The sequence below is a fragment of the Oreochromis aureus genome, linkage group 12 (genome assembly GCF_013358895.1).
Source record: "Oreochromis aureus strain Israel breed Guangdong linkage group 12, ZZ_aureus, whole genome shotgun sequence".
Classification (NCBI taxonomy): Eukaryota; Metazoa; Chordata; class Actinopteri; order Cichliformes; family Cichlidae; genus Oreochromis; species Oreochromis aureus.
Genome location: NC_052953.1, coordinates 15,389,216 through 15,404,152, shown reverse-complemented (window position 1 = coordinate 15,404,152; position 14,937 = coordinate 15,389,216). Strand labels below are relative to the sequence as shown.

At 41.1% G+C, this 14,937-nt stretch overlaps 1 protein-coding gene across 1 annotated transcript in view; it reads right to left on the bottom strand.

Annotated features, from left to right (window-relative positions):
- ptch1 (patched 1) overlaps window positions 1–5,316 on the bottom strand; it is a 49,358-nt gene extending 44,042 nt beyond the window's left edge. The window contains exons 1-2 of the mRNA XM_031728203.2: window positions 4,772–5,316; window positions 3,153–3,345 (exon numbers count right to left, since the gene is read on the bottom strand). Of these exons, the coding sequence (XP_031584063.2) occupies window positions 3,153–3,345; window positions 4,772–4,942 (364 nt within the window). The 5' untranslated portion in view covers window positions 4,943–5,316. The remainder of the gene's footprint in view (window positions 1–3,152; window positions 3,346–4,771) is intronic.
- Between the last annotated feature and the right edge of the window lie 9,621 nt (window positions 5,317–14,937).

Below are 14,937 nucleotides of genomic sequence, written 5' to 3'. Positions count from 1 at the left end.
ATCGTCCTCTTCACCCCTGGCTTCAACTTCAACCCTTGCCCAGAGCTCAAGCTTCAAAAGCCCCAATTTCCAAACCGTCCCCTCCCTGCGTCTCCTCTTCGCAATCAGCACAGCTCCACAATCTCCAGCCCTTGTCTCAGCAAAGAAATGGAGCAAAAGAGAGAGGGGCTGTCCTACAGGAAGGCCAATGTTTACGTGATACTGTTTTAATTAGGGGCAGGCAGCGTTCCTATTTTCTTTACAATTTGGCCTGTGTTTGCCATAACCTAGAATGCCAAGGGATGGCTCCATTTTCCATTTGCAGCCAGGAGGAACCCTAAAGGACTCTCATTCCTCGCTCGTCTATGTCTTCTCCCTGAATGTGGCTTATTGTTAATCACTGCAAGATCATCTAGATGATCTTCAGGTTTAAGCTGAGGATGCATCTGAGGTCGCAAGCCAGTGAGCATGTTTTCCAACACTAAGGAAAGCACACAGAGAGCTTCAGACCACAATTGTGTGTGGGGAGACAGTACACCACAATACTACAGCTTCCTGTTTGAACTAATCATTTCCTGTGAGTGGATATAAACACAGAGCTTGTCTGTAGTGTGGATACAATCTGCCGTAAATAGAAGCCACGGTCACTTTGATGTTTTCTAAGTGGGAAAAACAAGACTGAAAATCTTACTATCTTGCCCCGATTGTTAAGTAAAGCACAAACTTTCATGCATCCTCAGAGGTCTGACACCACTGCGTCTTCGTGCAGGCATGCATCTCGCTCCCAATTGGTCTCTGTCACTTTGTCTAATAAACAGAACTTCCTGTGTCAGAGTATTTATAAACAGTGCTGAGTGAGCACTGTGTGAGAAAAGACAATCCCTGCAAAAGCTGTGGCACGTGACCTACAAGCTAACCGCAGCAGAGACTTAACGGTGGTCTGCTGGAGACCTCAGCTGCTCTGGAGCTATCAGAATGCAGGTGACGACTGACACGACATGGGATCGCAAACGTGAACGTTGCTCCGGTCCACACTGGAGGAGCTGAGAGATCTGATGGGAGCTGGGCTGTATTGTATGCGCGCACGCATCCACAGGCCACACAGCTTCCACGTGGGGTCGTCCATGGGTCGCCTGCGGAGGGGCAGTTCCAACCAAATGAAACATAAACAGGCACTCTGTCCTCTCCTCTTTTTCCTCTCGGACGATGGGCCAGTCCCCCAGCACGGCCCAGCACAGCGTTCCACGGTCCAGGCAGAACTAATCTATCCCTCAGCTGTGCAGTCTAATCTAAACAAACAGATCTCTCCCTACCAGCATCTGGAACCCCTCACTTATCGGGATGTAGAAAACCACAGCAGCCCTGTCTTGTAGTCAGAGCCTGTGTACGAGCAGGGGTTTGCATCTTGGTGTGAGCCAGTATGAGACCATTTTGTAGATGTCTACCAGAGGTCACTACACTACTTGTGTGTCAGCCAAGGTCAGGTTCAGTTCTGTCAATACCAAAATTTATTGGTGGAACAAAACAAAAGTGTACAGTCACTCTGGGTTTGAGTATCCTGACTTTGATGCAACACCAGCAGCGCTAAACTTGCAACAGGATCAGCTGAAACATCTGAAACTGCTGATAAATCACAAGTTACCAGACCTTGCAAAGACAAAAAGGTGCTAATAATAATGGGAAACTGAGAAAATCTACAAATTCTCACATTTGAGAAGCTACAAGAAGACCGTTTACCTACTGAATAAATAACTCTGAAGCTATAGCTTTTAGTAATTTTAACCTCAGTACTCTGGAGAGGCTGAAATAAGTCTACAGTTTGCACTTGCAACAAAACGGCGACAGGTCCCTGCAAATGTTTTATTTATTTATTTTTTTTACATAAATTACAAGAAGTTATGAATATATTACTAATTCATTTCAGCACTTGCGTGTAAGAGTAAAGGATGCACTGTGAAGTGTGCAATAATATTCAGTTCCAAAAGGTGCCGGTCACTTTAGTATACATGACCGTGGTCAGACATGTGAAAGGGTGTGAAAACAGTGCGATCCTCTGAGTATAATCAGGATTCCTATCCCAAAGAGGCTCCCCTCTGCCTAAACTGTTGCCAACTGCGCCTGCGCCACAGATTAGAAGAACACGCTGTCTGTCAGACCCCTGCAGCTGCACGCAAGGGGAGAACAGCCAACCCCGGGCAGGAGGTGTGGTGTTTGATCTGTACAGGAATCAGTTTGCTTTAGTGCTTGATCTTGTTAACTTTTTTTTTTTAAACCTGAGACAAAGTGGTTTAAAAAAGTTGAAAAAGGCAACCGCACAAGCACACGCTTAAAAAATGCATTCATTTTTATAACCAAACAGTACTCCACTTCAATTTCTCAACAAGTCTGCTCCTCCATTCATGACTCCTACAGCCAACTCTACCCATAAGCGCAGGAATGTGGATCAAAGGAAAGGAAAAAAAGCTCAGCCCCTTCCCCTTAAACCCCCCCACAAGCACCACCCATATGCACAGTTTCTTTCTTCCTTATATATTTTCACTCTTCAAAAGTTGTTTAGGAATTTCAAAAACAAGGAAAACTAACAAGTGTTCCATCCACCCCACAAACACGAGTTCCTGCCCTCACTCCGCTTTTTCCCTGCAGCCGGAGACAAATCTTTTTGGAAAGTTGAGAGCTGTCCAAAACGGGACCACACACAGTCAACTGCTGGGGGCAGGCAGGCAGACACACACTCACACACACACACACACACACACTCACACACATCTCACAAAATGGCGGCTTTCACAAAAATTTCCTCTACCCCGAAAGCCCCTTATGAACTTAATTACAACTTTTTATGAGCATAGTTACACTCAGCCCTTGCACATCTTATGTGTGCATCTAGAACGGTTTTAGAAGCTAAGTGTGTTGGGAATAGGCAAGTATTTTCAAGTTTTGCTTGGGTGCTTGCCAGCACCTATACGATAAACAATCCCCTTACCTACTTCATTTAGTAGCACCAACAAACCTTCTTCCTCCAAACTAAACTGTGTCAAATTCTTGGAAACATGCAATATGAAGTGAAACAGTTTCAAAAGCACTGAAATAAAGAAAAGTCCCAGCAGGTCACACTTAAAAACATCATGAATTGCACAGCTTGTCAAAAAACAAAATAATCAAGAGCCTCTTACCTTCCACCCAGAGTTTCTCCACATCCGTTTCCAAATTAGCTGCCCGTAAGCCCACAGCAAAAGCTCCAAAAATCATGAGGCCAACAACCAAAAACTTTCCGCAGTTCTTTTGAATGTAACAGCCCAGCCTAAATAAAAGTCTCTGGAACTTCGCTCTCAGCCACAGAGGTGCTTTCCTCCCAGTTGCCTTCCCCTATGATAAGACAAGAGTCCCAGAGTTACTGTCAGTTAACAGACAAAGCACCGCACTTACCTGCTCAGGTGATGCTGTAGGGTTAAAGACAAAAGATTTTATGGTATTCATGCAAATAAGCTACAACAATAAATGTGTCCACTTAAAAGAACCTTTACAGTTTTAAAGTACAAGCCTCTCTTTGATCAAAGAATCCCACCTGCTCTCTTTTCAGTAAGACTGCACATTTACCTACAACCGGGGATCTAAAGTCAGAGAGCTGGGATCTTCCAACACATCCACTAAATCCCTCTGCTAACCTTTATTCACTGAAAAACCACAAATCTGCTGGGGATCCTGGGTACTGCTGAGGACTCCCCAGAGTGCGAGCTACAGGTCCTGTCAGATCAGAATCCTTAGCATAATACATGCTAAGGAAAGATACCACCATTCCCTGGCATTTCACAGCCACAATAACCAGTTATGAATACAAATAATATTTAAAAAATAGTCCAAAATAAGTACATCTGGACCTCCAGAGTAGACACAGGTAAACAGGACTGTAACTGTCAAACCACAACTAGACTAAGCAGGCTCCCTTGTGTCTTTGTTCTACTCTTTATGTAAAATGGTCATTGGAAGCACAATACTGCTGTTAGTAGCAAACTATAAGTCTTAAAAGACAGAATAAAATAAAATACTGAATGCACTGTAGACCACATGCTCCCCACTTGACAGAAACTATTACATTTTGAGGGGTAGTGTAATTGCTACTGAAGTAACCTGCACGCACACATCGCCCGGTGATATTAAATACCCTGAATCGGCGCATGTGGTAAAACCACAAATACCACCACCACGCACTCACACGCGCTCTCCCCGTCCGGCCGCTCGTGTGTTCCGGCCTGCACGGGGAACTGAAGGAGCTATCACGGGGAGGAATCACAATATTTGTGAACGGAAGAGGGCAGCCACATGGATTCTTTTACTTTCCTCCTCTTTACACGAGTCACCCAAGTTTAGACAGTGTCACCCAAACTCTTTAAAGCTTTCGGTGCTCCGCGTAAAAGAAAGGCTGGATGTTATGAAACGGTCAATGGCAGCGTTGCCTGCGAGAGTAAAAGCTGCATGTTTTTTGCCTGGTGCGGGACCGCTCTAGGTTGGGGATGCACTGGAAACAATCGCGTGTTTGTACTGGGGAAACGGGCACCTAGAACTTGCAGCACATCCTTCATCATAAGCCGGTTGCATCGGAAGAGTCGCGTGAAATCAAACACAACTACTTTGCGCTTTTCTGCAACCTTGCCTCACCGCTGTGTACCCCGTGCCCAGCCCGTCCCGTTACCTAGCAGCGACTGGACAGTTTGGCCACTTTTTTTTCTTTTCGACGAATACAATGAAAGCAGCATCACAAAGCCTTTTCCCGTTCAAGATGAGAAATAAGCACCTCTGAAATTTGCTCCAGAGCAAAGCCCGCATCGCAGTAACTCGGCCGCTGCAAATACTCCAAATCCAGCGGTGTGTTGCGGGTATAGTCCCCCCTGTTCCTCCGCGTTATCCTCGGCCGATCGGGGTCTCTGTTTTCCTGCTCGGAGGGCGCATTACCAGCCGAGGCCATGTTGCGGGGACAGCGATATGGTTTCCCACTTTATAGTATTTCCCCGAAAGCGTGTAGCGATATCCCAAGAGAACAGAGTTTCACTCTCGGAGATCTCACACCCGTGAAGTAGGGCTTCATACTCCTGTTGGAGACGGCGAGTCAAAGTCTGCGCCTTCCATCCCAACATTTCGTGATCCGGAGGTCTCCACCGCTTTCACCGCATTCACCGTGTCTCTTAAAAAAGTAAGTTTCTCTCAAAAAGCGAGCTTCGCGAAGTGATTTCCATACACAAGTTGTCGGGTATGAAACCTCGATAGTCGTAGCATTCTGGTGACATCTATGTGGTCTTCCCCTGGGCCGCGCGTCACGGCCAACTCTGAGATTCAATAGAAATGAAGAAAAAGACCTCTCTCCATTTGGAGGCAGAGAAAGAGGAGGGGTGAGAAGAGGAAAAAAATACTCGAGATCCCGCCTCTGGGGCTGTCAGATTGCAGGAGTTTCTTGCATCTGATTGGTTCCAGAAGGGCAGAAATTACTCAGCAAACACGACTATTATTAGCTGCTTAGCAACAGCTCACTAAAGTAGAGAGACCACCCAGGCAGGCAGACCTCATGTGAGCATCTCCAACTTCAGGGGAGGCTCGCCGAGAGTCGAACCCATTTGGTGCATTCAGGTTTTCACGTAGAGCTCCGTTACAATAATGAAGCGTTTCCCCGAGAGGACCCGAAGTCAAAGACAAGGTATCCGTTTGTGCATCGGAGGGGGCTTTTTGGCATGTCAGAACTTTAACTATTTTTTTTTCCTCAGATGAGCCTCTAACTGGTTCAATGAGGGGGGGCGGCTTGTAGGCTATAGTGTTGTTGCGATCTTTAGAGTCAAACACCGCCAAAAAACAGCTCATTAGTGTTTTGTACATATCAAAATACGCCACAGCCTCAGGACCACAGCTCTCTACAAAGCAAAACAAAAACCCTTTGATAAAACGTCTAAATGGAAAAAATATTACCTATAGAGAACTGCGATGTGTTTATGCGCAATCACGCATACAAATGCCAAATTATCTCCCCTTTAGTCTAGTGATCCCACAGGGTAATATCACAGTATTATGGTTATTTAGCTAAAAAAAAAAAAAAAAAAAATCACATTTCATATAGATGCAGATATACACAAGAACTATTTGTGCATTTACATCTTGCTGCACAATAAGCAAGCGGATTTTAGGATTTCATTATAATCTGATGTCCTTAAGCTCCTAACACCTGGTTGCCAAAGGAGGTAGCATTTATCCGTGAGGCAGGCATCATTTTTATAATTGATTTTATTCTGATAGAACTTTTTTCATAAAATAAAGATAAAAACAAATTCATTCAAATAAACAGACTTCGGGTCAAAATAATAAGGTTATAATAAGCAAAACAATTAACTCCAGCAGCCACTCTTGGCTCGCCAGAGCATCAGGTGTATTTCACACCTAAGCCATCTAAGCTGACTCTGGGCGTGTGGCTGCCAGCCGAGCACTTACCATCATCTGTCCTGGTGGGGAGAACATTCAGAACAAATCCGTGATTTCCCGCTTCTCGGAAAGCGAAACGAGTCAGTTATAATAAAGATAAAAAGGAATGATTAAGTGTTGTGAGGAGAGAAAGAGATGCATCGTAATCTGTCTTGGTCACAGACAGAATGCTCAGAAAAAAGTTCACCCAATTATAAGACTGTTCCTTTTTTGGCCACGTTGGTGGTCTCCTTAGCTTCATAGGCAGGACCCTTTGATTGTCACGTGATTAGCCCGAAGTCATAAACTGTGGCAATCACGCAGCAGCAGCTTCCAGTATTTCAGGCTGTGGTAATTGAAGGAAAAGAAAGAAAAAGAGCGCACAACGCACACCTGTGCACTCTGACATCAAAGAAGTGAATGCAATGCAATTTAGAGACGCACAGATATACGTATCTGCACATGTGCGTACTTAAGGAACAAGCACATAGGATCAAGCATACAGATTATTTCCATTGATGCATAAGGGATTGTAGATGCTGTATAATAAGGAAACCACAAACAGATTAATACAGTGATATGTCCCCAGCCACATAGTCTCAGATTATATTAACTTCTAAAGACTGATTCGTGTTACTATCAAAGTAAAGTCATTTTACTACCCTTAGTGTCCCCCTTGGAGCAAATTACTTTACATTTGGTCTGGACAGAAACTGTCCATTTTACTGGAAATAACATAACATTCATATAAATGCTTATTTCTGATCTGTCTGTATCATAAACACTAACATTCTTCTTTGCAGTTAGTAGGAAGGTTGGTTGTGATGGAGAAAACCCACCTTAAATATATACAGTTTAACTGCCATCAGATACTCCAGGTGTAGTATCTGAGTGAGGGAAAGCATCCAAGGGGGAACAAAGTTGGGCTGCGATGCCCCCTAATGCTCCTGAGAAGAACCAGGCCTGTGTCAGTGGAACAGGAGGAAGTAGGAGCCGCAACTGCTGCACAATATCTGTGCTATGCATGTTCAAGTTGTTGTCATGACAGTAACGCTGCAGGACTCCATAAAAGTGCCTCAGGTCATTGTGGAAAATAGCCCCCCATTTGAATACTGTAGTTAAAAGTTGTAAAGATATGCCTGTAAAAATGCTCTCGGGAGATTATATTGCAAGCATCTGTGTGAACTAATGAAATACATATGCACAAACAACACTAAAACACCCTGGACCAAACATGAACATATATCCTTTTTTATTTATTGACATTAACATGGATGGGATGCACTAATTGTTGACTTTAGGACGGGAGAAATGAATCCATCTTATTCTGATTTGTAAATGCAGGAAACAGTTTGGGTTTCAGATTTTGTAAGATCAACAAGTCCATTCAACTTGTAAGGTATGAAGACACAAACAACAAAATAAAAGGTTTCAGTAGTCACCATACTTGTCATCAAAATCAGATTACTCCCCTTTTTGTGACGGAATATGTTTAATAAATCTGTATGTAAACATCATTTGTTACATGGTGATCGACAGAGAAATAAGTTAAACTGCTCTTCTGCATCTGCTGTGACACACTCACTGTTCGAAACAATATCCTATTTTTTTTTAAATATTTGTTAACTTTTTTTATGTATTACATTTAAAAAAAATTGTTTCAGAGTTAGTTTGCTTGTTTTACTCAAGTTGATTGTTCGAACTGTTTAATTTTAGGTTTTTATTATTAATATGTTAAGTTTTGTCAAGAAGACATACTTTTATTTTTATCTAGCCCTCTTTCACAGCCACATGGATTTCTTAATGGGGAAAGGAGATGAAGTATTCATTTAGGTGCTTGAGGTATTGGGCATTGATCCCAGAATGACTTCACCAACAAGTCACCTTTGGTGACCCCTGGCAGGGCCCCTCACACCCCTCAAGGCTGGTCGCTGGCCAGTGGCCATGAGAAAACGCTGAAAAACCTTGCTTAGTGCATGCGTTTATTTATGATTTGCAGGTGGATTACAGTTCCAAGCAGAACTGTGCCAAAACATTACTATCCCTGAGTCAAAACAATAGCGTCTTTTTAGCCAGGACCATTGTTATGCTTGATGCAGGGATAAACAAAGATTTCTAATCAATACTATGTCCATTACCTGGCGTTATGGACATACTTTTTTAACCAGTCTAACCACTGCATTTTTAGTCAACTCATTTTCTGTCACATTAGTAAACAGTAGCAGTATCCAACCAACCAACAGTTTAGAAAAAGTCTCGTAAATGCAGAAAGTTATACTCAATTTAGTTGAGTATTTATGAAGTGTTTGTTTTTTCCAGTCGTTATAAGACTACAGTAGGTGTAAGTCACTTACAATGAAGTGTATTGAAAAAAAAAGACCTAAAGGGGCAACAACAACAGAAGAACAGAAAAAACTGCACCTGTTTATTGAAAACAAATGTTCCCAGTTAAGCAAGAACGTCCTCTACTCTTGTTTTTCATGCTGCTTACAAAAAATAAAGAGAAAGAAAATCAATATGGATGCGTGGCAGTGAAGGTTTCTTGGTGCTTGAAAGCTTATGTGATATGTTCCATTCATGGGCAAAAGTGTTGTTTATACATCCAATTTAGCTTTAGCAGCATTGTACTGATTGTTAACAAAAACAAACAAAAAGAAAACAGGTATTGCAAAATGTGTAAATGCCCCTAACATGACTGCGTGTTTGCTTGTATGCCCTTGCACACATTGCTGTGACAATGGTAATCATATGTTGTTTTCTAGGTTTTGCCCCAAACTTCTAACCAAGTTGAATAGTTTGCTGTTGAACCATGGAAACTTTGCTTATAGGACAGCCAACACAGTGAACAATAAGACAATAACAGAGGTTTTATACAAAATCCTGGCTAGCCAAACCTTGAAAAAGAAAACAAAGCCTAAGATCAGAGCTTTGTTTCAACCATCTTTTGTAAACATAAATAAAGAGCAACATTCTGGTTTTGTTCTGACCAATATCGTAATGCCTAAAGGGGACCAGCTATGCCCTTTTCTATATCTACTCGACCTTAGAGCTGCTCATCAAATCATCCACCGTCCATTGTCTACCGGCTTTTCGCAAAATGCAAAAGAGCCCAGCCACCACTTTAATCGCAATCGCACGCATCTTTTTCTAACATAGCACAGAAACGGAATATTTAACAGTATTCCCAAAAACACTCTTTTTTCTGACTGTTTTCTTAATGACATTTACATTTACAACAATGATTTTCACAGCAGTGGGGAATAAATTTCATTACAGTAGATTTCTTTCTGAAAGTGCTGTAACTAAGTTTAAGGATATAATTATATATAATAGCCTTGAGGAAAACTATGGTTTTGATTTGGCGCTGTATAAATGAAATTGAATTGAACTGAAAGAGCTTTTGATCTGTGGTTGATTTTGTTAGTTTAGTTCTCCTAGTGTTTCTTAGAGTCTATCTTCCCTCTATCTCATCCATGTGTTTGTACAGCTGTCTTCCCTGTTCATTTTGGTAACTACTTTTTTACGTGTGTTTCTGTGTTTATTACACAGGCCTGTGCAGCAGGATAAAGTGCTGTGATAGATGGGCTGTATCACCGTGGTAACTTATACTGCAATGGTTAGGTTCTAGATTAGAGAGGAACATGTGCAAAGTCACCAGCTGCTGACCAATAAATTCTCCAGAAAAACGGCATCATTACTCCTGCATAGATAGTAGAAGAGTCTAAAGTTTTTCAATAGCATCTCATGTCTTTGCATTTCCCTGATGAAAAGTCATAGATGCAACCTTGTTGTTTGATTTTTTTCCTCCCAATTTTCCGCTAACAATCTTACAAAAATGTTATTGTTCTACAAGCATTAATATATGATCCTAAAACAGAGCCGCTATTTGTACTTGTGGACTTTATATCAAGTTTTAATTTAGTCTAATCCTATTTTTGCACTCACACATTTATTCAGTGCTTTTAATAATGCTGTGGAGTGCCTTTCCTCTCAAAAACTCTGGTGCTTTTGTCTTTCGCTCTATTGTGTGTTTAATCTCTTCATATTTTTCTAATATTCTAGTGTTATCTTATTTGGTAAAATCAGCTGTTCTGCTGCTACTTATGCATGTTTATGATTGGTCAGATGCTGCCAAAGTCCAAACTTTCATTCAGGGGAATGTTCAGGGTAAACCCTGATTAACTAAGCAAGATGACTGTGTTACCGTTTATTCTGTTTGCCAATGTTAGGGTAAGTGAATAACTTTAACGGAAATATACCCTGGATATGTTGTACTCACTCTGTAGTAAATTGTGTTCCCTAACTAGTGCTCTCTATATGCAGTCCTGTGTTTCCATCCTGTGTTTTGTCTGTTGTATTATCCTGCTTTACCTTTTTCTGCCTCTGTGTGCATTTTTGTGCTCCTTCTTTAGTGCCTCACTATTTCTTCAGTTTGCATTTTTGATCTTTCACCCTTTGTAATCTATGGACTTTGGTTTGGTTGTTTAATTCCGTATTTCTTTGTGTCTGTGTTTGGGCCCACTCTAAAGCCAAAGAGATTATTTTTACATTTTCTTGTACACATTTTGTTAAATTGAAACAAAATGTGAAATTCACTTTTTTAGGTCATTTAATCCCATCTTTTGACTGGTATCTTCTAACTGAAATGTAGTTGTACACACTTTTATTGCATCATCATGAAGTATTTATCCTTTCTGCAACTTTTCTCACTATAACTTGGTGCCACGATGGCCATATCAAAAAATAAAATAATAATAACAAAAATAGCAAACAAACTAATTCTCCAAACTATGAAAATAGAAGATGAGTTGAATTAAACAGGAAATGTTCTTTGTGTATTTCTATCTGTAAGGCTGGACATTTTTATTCAGCGGAAAATCTCTCTGTCAGTATATCCCTACAGTATTCCCCTTTGGAAGGTCCATATAGGTACCATTTCCAATATTTCTGCCAGGTCATAAAGCTCTCCCGTCCTCCTCCATCTGAACTGCCCCCCCACCCACCTCTGCACCACCATGGCTCCCTGTGAAGGAGTAGGGGCTGAGTGCAGAGTGAGAGCCTGCTGGGATGTTTATGTTGCAGCTCAAGATTGTCTTCAATCATACGTAGAGCTGTTTGACAGGTTGCAGCAGCAGATTTTGGCCTCTGTTTACCTCTTCCAATTTCTGTGAGGGTTTGTATGTACAATAAGAGGAGCTCTGCAAGGATACATTTAGCAGGAACATAGAGAAGTGGACCAAAACTATAAGAAGATCAAGAAAATGCTTTTTTTTTATTTGAGTGTCTTAATCATAAAAGGTAAACCTACACAGTGAGGAAAGCAGGACAGATTTTGATTCTTCTTCTTTTGTGAAATCACACTGATATGTGAAAAAATTAAAGCTTACATAAAGCAATCTGATTTGGGTGTCTTTCTAGTGATGTCTCTCAAAAGTCAGCAGGCATGATGTGAGAATAGAGATATGAGATGAGGTTTTCCTGACAAGAAGTGTGTGATTGTTAATGAGAAACTAAATTTAACATGACTGGCATTTATGATTTTTTTTTAATTAAGTCAGTTTTATTGGTACTATGTGCAGCAGTTGACAGTCCGCTGTTTGGCTGACATTTACTTTGAAATCTGGGATGGACAATGTTGGAGCAAGCAGATATTTAGACAAGGCAGTGGTCTGTTCTGCAGAACTGGCCTGAGAAGCTGTAATTTTTGGAAGCGAGCTGAGCCTCCAATGTTAACAGGAAACGTGTGCTGGTCTCAATGTATACACATGGCCTCAACAAATAAGCAGTATAATACAATATCAACGCTGTGGCTCTGTAGAAAAAGGGCTTACAAAAAAAAAGGAAGGAAAGTTATACAGTCCAAAATAGGCTGTGAGCAAGGGAGAGCAGACAGATGGAGTTAGTTTCACAAAAAATTCATTTTTATAAATTGCACAAAGAATGAAGGGAAATTTTGAGTCACGGACACACATTCACAAACAAATATATTTGTTTAAATTCAAACATCTGCACTCTGCATCTTGAGTGCACCATATTGATGCAAGATTTACTTGTATTTGAACTGAGGTAGGTCTCTGTGGGAGGGCCACTGGAAAAAGTGACACATTTAAGAGTAAGAAACTAATAAGCTGTCCAGACCTCTGTTTACTCACTCAGACCTCCTGTTCAGTTTGGTCGCAATAACAGCGGGAACTGTTACCTTTCTGGAATGTAAGCTCATAAACAAGCTGCATTAATTCTTGTTAGGAGAAATTGTTTCAGCTGCACAGAGAATGGATGCACACTTTGGTGTTTGTAAATGAATCTTTAAAACGTTTCCTATTAAATATTGATGATGCATTTCAAATTTATAATTTAATACAACTTCCTTGTAAATGTCCGTAGTGTGTCAGTTGTGGCAGTTTGAGCTTAAGAGCTGTATTAATGGGAATGAAAGGTATTTAGCAGTTCTCGGAATACCAGCGCTCTTCTCAGGTGTGCCTAATAGCGTAATAAACCTGTAATTGCAGGATTTTGTGTTGGTTTGTCAGAGGAATGAAGTGCACATGTGGCGTTCTGAAACTGTAAAAATAATTAGAAATAGATTCACAATGTCTATTTTAAATCAAGCAGAAATGTCAGAGTTGTAAATAAATTCAATATATCGAGTGCAAAAAACAGCAGTTTCTTGAGTGGGAACTTGAGTCTCTACCAAAATGTCAATAGACTTCTCTATGCCGCAGCATCATGTATAGAATTAAAACTACTGAGATGTTGGATGAAGAGAGCCAGAGAAGGAAAGGAAATACGGTGGCCAAAACAGAGAAGAAAAATCTGTTTTCATGTTTACATTTATTGCCATGTGTAATTTTGCGTGCAATAAAATGACTGTGCTCTGGGACTCGTCTGCCATGTTTGGCTTTAATCTGCCAAGAGAATATTTAAAAAAAAAGACTTGTGATGCTAACTTGTCCACTGTTTTGGTGAGTGTTTGCTATAGAGGTTGATGGCATTAACTGACAAAATTATTGCTAAAAACCCAGTCACGCAGGCCTAGCAACCACTTGTTACTAGGTAAAAATGGTTGGAAAATACCTCCTTGTGATTGTTTTGGTCAACAAGTATCATGGTTTGAATGGAAATGATAGATTTCCACTCCCCATCTCCTCTCTGTGGAAAGTGCAACACAAATGGGCTTTTGGGGGTTTTCAAGTTTACTTCTGCTAGGCTAATTTTTTACCAAGTATTTGCAGACAAACATAAAAAACTAGAGGAAACCCTGGCAATCTGCTCAGCAACCAAAGCAATCAATAGAAGGTTTTTAACATGGCTCCTTCCTTACAACCAATTTCATCCAGTAACATCCAGCAACCTCCAGGAACCACTGCCAACCAGTCAGGGAATATAGATTTTTCCCTAGCAACCAGTAGTTGGCCAAAACAGAGAAGAAAACATCCAATATGGCCGATAGCTCTTAAGCAATATATCTCTGACGTAATGTGAAACCTCAGTAAGTTACCAGCTTTGACATGCTAGTGTCCACTACGTCTACAGCTCATTGGGTAGTCAGCTCCTCATTTCTCATCGCTGAGATTATCCATTATCAGCTGATTGGGCAAAGATATAGCCTTCTCCAACTTCTCAAAGTATAACTGTTTTCCATGTTGCTGCACCTTAATGAAATACAGCTTCGATGTAAGTTCATTAAGGAAAATCTGTAATCACTCATCTGTCCGCTTTCTGCCTTCATGCTTAGGCGTTAGGCTTCTTGGCTGTTCTTTTCATCCCTACAACCTTTCTGTCAACCTCAGTACTGCCATCATTACTATAGTTCAATCACCTTCTTGCCTGCCTTCTTTGTGCGAATCAGCCTCTACTCTACGTGGTTAAAATCTGTGCTCTCCATCATTTTCTGTGTCAGACTCTCATTTGTGCAACTCACTTCCTTCCCATCTCCACCTCACAACCACTTCAGTCAGAACTCAATCCAAGCCTCAGTCTTCATCTTCCCCACCACCAGTGTCTACATTCCAGGGGGTCCTGTCCTAAATCCTGTCACTGCTGGGATTGTGTTCTGCCCTGATGGGTCGCTGGAGTCTAATCGCCAAATACATTAATTTAATTTCTGACTGAAGTTTGCTTAGTGACCAAATATTCAGACTACTGGATGGTGTCACCATGCCTATGCCCATCCTTTATGTACACAGTCTATGAGCAGGTCTAAGGCACAGAGTAAGTAAAATAGTCTTTATGTAAATTGTACTGCGTTTCCTCATTATCTTAATTAGAAAGGTTTAATAGATGTGTCACACTAACCAGGGTTCATCACAGCTGATAACCTAGCACTCCACTTTCTTGTTCAAATGTGGTCCGAAAATGTCAACACTAAAGTTAAAAAGCAGGGCTTCACAAAACAGTGGGTGACATCATAGTTACTGTGGCAATCTTTTATATACAGTCTGTGTTTTAAATTCAACTACAGCAACGTTTCACAAAGCTAGCATTATATTGTGTATTATATACGGTATAATTATACATTGT